Below are 8,641 nucleotides of genomic sequence, written 5' to 3' on the forward strand. Positions count from 1 at the left end.
GAGGTCAGTGACACGAACATTTACACATTGATGCTCATAGCAGCACAATTCACAATTGCCAAGAGATGGAAACAATCCAGGTGCCCACCAATAGATGAGTGGGTGAAGAAAACATGGTATATTCATATGAAGGAATACAGTACAGCAGTTAGACAAAATGATGTTCTGAAACATATGAAAACATAGATGAATCTTGAAAACATAATGCTGAGTACAATAAGTTTAGACAAAAAGGACAGATACTATATAATTTTGTTATTATGACTCTGATAAAACCTCCAGTGTTTTGGAGCAGTGTTTGGGAGATGAGAGAATGTTAGCTCATAGCAAAGTCTGGGACCTGTTCTGTAGCTGTTTGTTGAAGTGTGCTTTGAAAATTATTGCTTTTTTCTTTCTTTTCTTTATTTATGTATATCTTGCAGCTAAACAATGGAAAAGTAATATATAGACAGCTATAGTAACATTAGATAAAATAAATTCCTGTAATCAAAAATTTGAAAATATTTAGTAACATAAGCCACAACTATAGCAACATTGATATTTGTAATAACTTTCTGCTTGATAGTTTGAGAATGTGCAGAGTTTTGATAGTTAATCAAATGGTTTTTAAGCTAGTGCTTAATATTTAGAATCTAAGGAACTCTGATATCTATATTTGTAGACTTTTTTCCTTTCTTATTTTAATTTTAAATAGGTTTGTGAAACATATTGTTCTAAGAGACTTTACAGTGATTATTTAGAAATTTATTTAAATATGCCTATGGATAAGTTATCTAAGATACACATTTAGGTGATTAAGATTTTCATATGTTAATTGTAAAAACATTTGTGTTTTCATATTTTTCTGAAATCAGGAAAGTGTTCAGTAACACAGGTTATTACTATAGCAACCTAGATATTTGTAATAACTTTCTACTTGATATTTTGAGAACATTCGCAGTTAGGTTCCAATATTTAGAATTCAAGAAACTTTGTTATATGAATTTGCAGATTTGTTTTCCTTATTGCATTAATTTAAAATTGTTTTATGATGCTTACTATGCAAACATAGGTTTACAATGAGCATTTGGATACTTTATTTAAATATACCTATGGTTAAGCTAGCTAAGATATCTACTTTTGGTTGTTCTAAGTTTATTATCTGTTTTAAGAAGATACATGTCGCCATTAATTTGAAATGCTTTAATCTAATAAGGAAATTGGGCATGGATGTATAAATAAGATTAATGTAGATTATCCTAGATTGCTTTGGATATATAAAACAAACTTGATGGCTTGAAAAAAAGGAGGTAGGGTCTGGAGCATTTAGTTAAAATTTTGCTAAGTGGCATTATATGCAAACTATGCCTCAAATAATTTATAGAAATAATTTTGATATTTGGTCAAAAACAATTGAGTAGCATGGTGGGAATCAGTGTTTATAGAAACATGTGTGGAACTTGGGGAGAGGGAGGAAGAAGCGGAGCATTGAGTGATGAGTGAGAAAGCTGGAAAGGCTATTGGTGAATGTGGGAAATGAAGATACAGAGAACTTTAAATGGCACCCTATGGAATTTGAATTTCTCTTAAAGGGGCCAAGGTTTAGAGTTTCTCTGGAAGCAGAATATTGTTTATGTCAATATTGGGAAATTATGGCCATTGAACTCCAGTAAAGATGAGTAGATCTAGAAATGATGAAAGGAATGTGAGCTTAATTAGTAATCAAATAATATATTTTGTATCTATAAAATATCATAATTTGTACACCATTTTTGGCATATGGTGGCCATAAACCTAATATTTTGAACATGGAGGAGACCTTTAAAGCAAGATATATGTAAAATAAATGGATACAAATATTATTTTGAAAGTAGTCTCAGATAATTTGTTCTGCACAGGCAAGAAAAAGTTCTACAATGAGTTGATATAAATTTAAGTTGATAAATGCTAATTACTTATTAAATAAATATGTGTATATTTATTTTTCAAGTTTCCAAGACAAGTTCCATTAATGTTGAGCAATCCCCACCTTCATTCTTAGTACTCTTTATGCACTTCCTAAGACATATAAATTAACATATCTAGTCTACATAATTTTTTAACATAATTGCAATGAGATAGTAAATGAAAAATGTTTTCTAAGTGGAAAAGTACATGTGCAGGACAATTGCTTTTTAAATATACAGATAAGGACATTCAAAACAAAAACTATACAGACTGTAAAAAGGGACTGGATATAAAAACTCAGAAATGGACAGCACAATACTACCCAATTGTAATGCAATTATGTTAAAACGCTGAATGAAGCTGCATGTGAGGTATAGGTTTTTTGTTTTTGTTTTGTTTTTTTTTCTTTCTATTATTGTTTTAATTCTTATTCTGTTGTCTTTTTATTTCTTTTTCTAAATCGATGCAAATGTACTAAGAAATGATGAATATGCAACTATGTGATGTTATTAAGAATTACTGATTGTACATGTAGATTGGAAGGATTTCTAATTGTTTTGTTAATTCTTTTTTAATTAAAAAAAAACAAAAACTAACAATGAAATTGTTTGGAAATACTGAATCAAATATAGATTTGTACACCATTCTTGCATATATTCACCCAGGAAAGCTTTGCTATTGTAGGACTCTCTTTGCAATTATCAAAATATTCCTATATATCCTGACCTCAGAGCTTGAGGTCATAAAGCTGGTTTAGGCAAATAATTTCCTCTAGAAGTATGTGTGCCTGTATTTGAAAGACAATAAAGGATAACTGAAGAAGCCTCTCTGCCTGTTGCACAAAAGGGAATTTATAGGAAAATAAGACCCACTACAAATTAGAATCTTATTTCTTCATAATTCTTATCTCAACAGAAAAGGTGGAAATGACTGAAGTTAACCATTCAATGACGACAGAATTTATTCTTACAGGATTTACGGATCGACCAGAGCTGAAGTCCCTTCTGTTTGTGATATTCTTTGCCATGTATCTGATCACTATGGTGGGGAATCTTGGTTTGGTATCATTGATTTATATGGAGCATCGTCTTCACACACCAATGTACATCTTTCTGGGCAACCTCGCTCTGATGGATGCCTGCTGTTCTTGTGCTGTTACACCCAAGATGTTAGGGAACTTCTTTTCAGAGGACAGAAAGATTTCCCTTTATGAATGCATGGCACAATTTTATTTTCTCTGTCTTGCTGAAACTACAGATTGCTTTCTTCTGGCAGCTATGGCTTATGACCGGTATGTGGCAATATGCAGCCCATTACAGTACCACACCAGGATGTCGAAGAAACTCTGCATTCAAATGCTCACAGGGTCCTACATAGCTGGAAACTTGCATCCCATGATTCATGTAGGGCTACTATTTAGGTTAACATTCTGTGGTTCTCATCAAATCAATCACTTTTTTTGTGATATTTTTCCATTATACAATCTTTCCTGTGTTGATCCCTATATCAATGAACTGATGGTACTTATCTTTGTAGGGTCAATTCAAATCTTTACTATTACCATAATTGTAATCACTTATCTCTGCATCCTTTACACTATTTTCAAAATGAAATCCAAAGAAGGAAGAGGCAAAGCTTTATCCACTTGTGCATCCCACTTTCTCTCTGTTTCAATATTCTATGGTTCTCTTCTTTTTGTGTATGGTCAACCAAGTTCAGTTAAAGAAGAAGATAAAGATATAGTTGTTGCTATTTTTTATACTCTAGTAATTCCTTTACTGAACCCTTTTATTTATAGTCTGAGAAATAAGGAAGTAATAAATGTTTTGAAAAGAAATGTGAAAAGTAAACCTCATAACATTCTGAAACCAATGTCGCCCATGTAGCAAACTGATTAATATGATAAAAATGTTTGTCAAAGTCAGGGAGATGAGGAGAAAACAGAAAATGATCATTTAATGTAAAATAAGAACTCAGCAAAACATAATTATGTATAAGTCAAATAATGTACAAATGGATATATAAATTCAGAATGGAGGTTTTCCAATGATGTATTTCAAAATCAAAGCTAATAGAGTCCATCAGAATGAGAGAATGATTACTCGTGAGATCACAAATTGTGACAGAAAGTAATTAGTTACAATGTTCACCAAACTCAATACTAGCAATAGAAGGCAACATACATGTTTAATATTGTTTACAGATATATGGAATCCCTAATCTTACAAAGTCAGACACATTCTAAGTCTCCAATATTAATCACTTATTAACTAACACATCTTTCAAAAGTACACTGAATTGTTGAATTTTAATCTGTTTTATTGATGCTCTAGTAACTATCTTTGAATATGGATTCATGTGCAATGTGTATTCTCAAATTAGTAATGCTTTCATCTTTAATCTTAGATATTTATATCCTCAATCTCTCTGTAAAAGAATAACTTCACAATGAGCATTTCTCAATCTGTTGTTGAAAATCATGCTACTTATATTGAAATCCTCATGGATATGAATATTTTCACATAGTTTGATTCATTGTCCATGATGTATGACATTGAAATTCCTGAATATACTTCTCAGTTCAAAGGTTTGTTGCTTTGATGTCATTACTTTTGCTTATCATTAAGAGTACAGGTGACCTAAACTATTTCAATGCAAAATCTTGTTATATTTATTTCAACAGTAGAAATAGGGTGATGTTCTGCAAACATCTGAACAAAATATTTTTATTGATCACATAAAAATACAAATTAAAAGAAAAATTACTTAGTATTTTTTTTCCTTTCGAAACGCACCCATGTCTTTAGTCATAATTTCTAATTTTTAAAATATCATTTATCAAGAAGCTATACTTATGCATTATTAAAAATTAGAAAATAAAACAAAAATAGAAATTATGTATTCCCCATCATACAGAAATTGGCCATCAACAATTTGGTGTATTTCCTTTCAGATTGTTTCCACTACACGTTTAGGCAAATGTGTAATTTTTAAAGTTAGATCATAGTGTACAAACCGTTTTTGAAACTTGCCTTTTTTGTCCAAGAATCCCTTTCAGTAACATTTCATTTCATTTAATTCCTTGAAAACATTCACACTGGCATACATGTCCGAACACAGTATTTGCAGCTGGTTGTTTCAAACCAATGGCCAGTCCAGGACCACACACTGCAACTGCTTGTGTCTTGTATGTTTCTTAATCTAACAAGTTACATTTTTTTAATGAAAATTACTCCCCTAGTAAAAGAACCCAGATATCCAGTGGCATGCCTCACTTTCCCCATTTGAATGGTTTATTTTAGATTCTTGATCCGCAATGAGGTGTGATAAAAATTAAATTTGATGAGGGTTGATTTGAGCACTTCTAGCTTCTCCATTCTACAAGCAGCCAAGGTGGTCAAGTGTCCGGAGCTTCTTCTCTTGGTCTCTGGTCCCCGGCCGGCGGGGGAAGACGCTGAAGAAAAAGACTCGGACACACTCCTCCAGGTTTGTCGTAAGTGCCAAGTTTTACTGGAGCTAAACTTACACACCTTGTTACATTTCTCACGCAGGGGGGAGACTCCCTGCGGGGGACAACCTCTATGCGGCCGTCAAGCACGGCTCTCTGCGGGCTGTCTCCCCGACTTTCCGCCCGGGGTCCTAGATATAGTGTGGTGATTACCAATGGCTGAGCTACACGTACAAGGCTGGGATAGGTGGATAGGAGAGGCGGACGTGTACATCATGGGCGGAAGTGACGATCGGGTGCCATCTTGGCCCGAACGTCGGGTATACGTATAAGGCGGAAACAGGATGCGGGCGCCATCTTGGCTCACTCGATGGGCGGGGGGAACTCTAGGGCAGGCTGCGGCGTGTCCACTAGGCCCGACCCGGGAGGCGGCTCTCCACATCTCCCCCTTTTTTATTCATTTTGACCCAGTGTCTCCATTGATGAGTGTGCTCCCATGAGCCTGAGAGGCCCACTACATGATTTGGTGCTTTGGGGAGTCTGGACTAGGCTCCAGCCATCTTGCGGCTGAACCTCTGGCACCGACCAGAATGCTCACCTCATATAGAGACCGGAGAGCCCGTGAGCTGGAAACCACGTGACTCTCCCTGCAGTGCTTCGCCTCGCAACTGGGTTATGTAGGGGGGCAGGAGAGCGGCAACCAGAGCCGAGAGCGTCATTAGGTGTCTCTGTGCAATGGCCGGAGTCTAGTCTGGCCAGGACCGTGACTCCGCCGTAGAGATCATCCTTTAGACAAAAATTATGACTTCTGGTGCCGCCTTTTACACCCGGGACACGGCCATGGGCTTTGCAGCAGATCCTGTTTTCGAGCGCCCCGCCCTGAGTGGCCGGGACGGGTCATACAGTGAGGGGAAGGACTGGGTAGCGGGACGGTCGTTGCCAGGAGCATCAGGGGCGAGTGACATAGCCAACATAGTGGTGACGCGTAGCTGTTGCTGCGTCTGGAACAAGCGTTCTAACAAACATTTAACAATGAGCAGAGTTACTAAGAGTCCCACTGCTAAAAGAATCCAAGTGGTCAACCTGGGCCAAGAGAACCATGAGGTGACTTGGTCCCACAGTAGCTCGTAGTGGGAAAAGTGGGGTTAAAGTTAGTCTCTCTTCTACTCGGTCGGAGGGTCACTTGCACTGTTGTTGTCATCTTTTCGGTCGTCGCCATCATCAGCAGAGTTGGAGACCGGATCCGGTGGCTCTGGTTGGAGGCTTATCAATTTTCTGGGCAACAGTTCCTTGGCGTCCTCGGGCGACGTCACGGTTCTCACCAGTCTTTCCGGAACCCACACAGGTTGACGTCCTGGTTCCTGGGGAAAAACACAAACAGAGCCTCTGGCCCAACTAAGTACCGGGTCAGGGCCTTTCCATTGTCCTGACAGAATATCTTTCCACCGGACTAGACCTCTATGCGGTGGGCTTGAGGTGGTGTGTTGAAGGGCAGGTGTCACCCCTAGTGGGTTTTCATTTAGAAAATTATATGTAAATAAAGCCACTGACAGTTGAGCCTTCGGGGATAGGCCATGGCTTATTCCCCCTTTTTGTTTTTTGAGCAGGTCTTTAAGAGACCTATGTGCTCTTTCGATGATTCCCTGTCTTTGAGGATTATAAGGGATGCCATGCTTTAATTGCACCTCCATAGTATCACAGAACCTTTGAAAGGTTTGACTGGTGTAAGCTGGTCCATTGTCTGTTTTTAACAATTTTGGCTTGCCCCATGCTGCCCAAGCGGCAAGGCAGTGCGAAATAACCTGGTGAACTTTTTCTCCGGTCTCAGCCGTGGCGAATAGTATTTGGGAGTATGTATCTATAGATACATGTAAATATCTCACTTTGCCAAATTCCGCATGGTGAGTGACATCCATTTGCCAAATGTCACCTGGGATGAGACCTTTGGGGTTGATGCCCAGTGAAGGGGCTGCCTTTTGCTCGGAACAATTATTGCAGGCTCTAACTATATCTCGGGCAGCTGCACACGGTATTTGAAACCGTCTGGCCAAGGTGCTTGCATTGACATGAAATTTAGTATGGAATCCCTGTGCTTGCTGATATGGTGTTAGCACTGGGAAAATATGTGGTTGCCGAGTGGCCTTATCTACTAGGCGATTTCCCTGCGCCATGGGACCTGGCAGGCCTGAGTGAGCTCTTATATGGGTTATGAAGAAGGGGCATTGCCGGGAATATATGGTTTCCTGAAGTTTGAGGAAGAATGGTCTTACTGAGGAAGAATGCTTTATAACGCCCACCGTTTCTAAAATATTTACAGAATTCACTACGTAAAGGGAGTCTGATACAATATTTAGAGGATCGGTGATTTCTTTCAGGACAGTGATAATGACTTGTAATTCTACCCACTGAGGTCTTTGTGGTTGAAAAAATACTGTCTTGGGAGTACTCCCTTCTACACAGTATGCTCCTGAACCGGAGCTGGAACCATCCGTGTATACGGTGAGGGCATTCACTAGTGGCTTAGGTGAAGTTATTTTAGGAAAAATTATTGGATGTTGGGTAATAAATTGCAAGAGGGGGTCTTTCGGGTATTGGTTGTCAATATTTCCTGCAAAAATACACCTGAGAATAGCCCATTGGTCTATGCACCCAGTAAGCGTTTCGAGTTGCCGGGAAGAGTATGGCACTCTGAGGTTTTTAGGGTGTTGGCCAAAGTGTTGCACTGCTCTTTTTAGGGTTTCTGAGGCCAATTCTGCAACCGCTGTGGGATAATGTTCTAAACTTTTTCTGGGGGAGATTCCGGGGTGGACCCAGAGTAGTGGTCCTTGTTGCCACAGCACTGCCGTAGGCTGCAGTTCTGTGGGCAGCAGGCAGGCTTCAAAAGGTTCATGGGGGTTTATTCTTTTTATGACAGCGGTGCTGAGTGCCTCCTCTACTTTAGCTAGTGCTCGCCGTGCTTCGGGAGTGAGAAGCCGGGGAGAGGTTATATCTGGGTCTCCTTTCAACAAATCATATAAAGGTGCCAGTGTGGCATTGGGTAGTTTTAAGTATGGGCGAACCCAATTGATATCCCCCATTAGTTTTTGCAGGTCATTTAGGGTCTTAAGAGTGTCTGTTCTAAGAGACACCTTTTGGGGGGAGACTTGAGTGGGCGAAAGCTTCGCTCCCAGGAAGGTGGCATTATCAGCCATTTGAATTTTTTCAGGAGCAATCATGAGATTGGTATTTCTGAGCGTCAGCACTAGATGTGACAGCGCTGCCTGAAGG

The 8,641-nt window shown here is 38.8% G+C and overlaps 1 protein-coding gene across 1 annotated transcript; it reads left to right on the forward strand.

Annotated features, from left to right (window-relative positions):
• Positions 1–2,852: 2,852 nt before the first annotated feature.
• LOC143648855 (olfactory receptor 5K1-like) lies at positions 2,853–5,384 on the forward strand. The gene is made up of 3 exons (XM_077119312.1): positions 2,853–3,762; positions 4,537–4,619; positions 5,295–5,384. The coding sequence occupies exons 1-3, from the start codon at positions 2,853–2,855 to the stop codon at positions 5,382–5,384; spliced, it is 1,083 nt and encodes a 360-aa protein (XP_076975427.1).
• The last annotated feature ends 3,257 nt before the right edge of the window (positions 5,385–8,641 follow it).

Source organism: Tamandua tetradactyla, chromosome 10, assembly GCF_023851605.1.
Source record: "Tamandua tetradactyla isolate mTamTet1 chromosome 10, mTamTet1.pri, whole genome shotgun sequence".
NCBI classification, from domain to species: Eukaryota; Metazoa; Chordata; class Mammalia; order Pilosa; family Myrmecophagidae; genus Tamandua; species Tamandua tetradactyla.

Excerpts from the sequence above, each read along its gene's own strand:
- LOC143648855 (XM_077119312.1), top strand. The coding sequence starts at position 2,853 with ATGACTGAAGTTAACCATTCAATGACGACAGAATTTATTCTTACAGGA. Across the intron at positions 3,763-4,536 it reads AATAAATGTTTTGAAAAGAA|TTTTGCTTATCATTAAGAGT; the intron begins ATGTGAAAAGTA and ends TGATGTCATTAC. Across the intron at positions 4,620-5,294 it reads ATTTCAACAGTAGAAATAGG|CTTCTCCATTCTACAAGCAG; the intron begins GTGATGTTCTGC and ends GAGCACTTCTAG.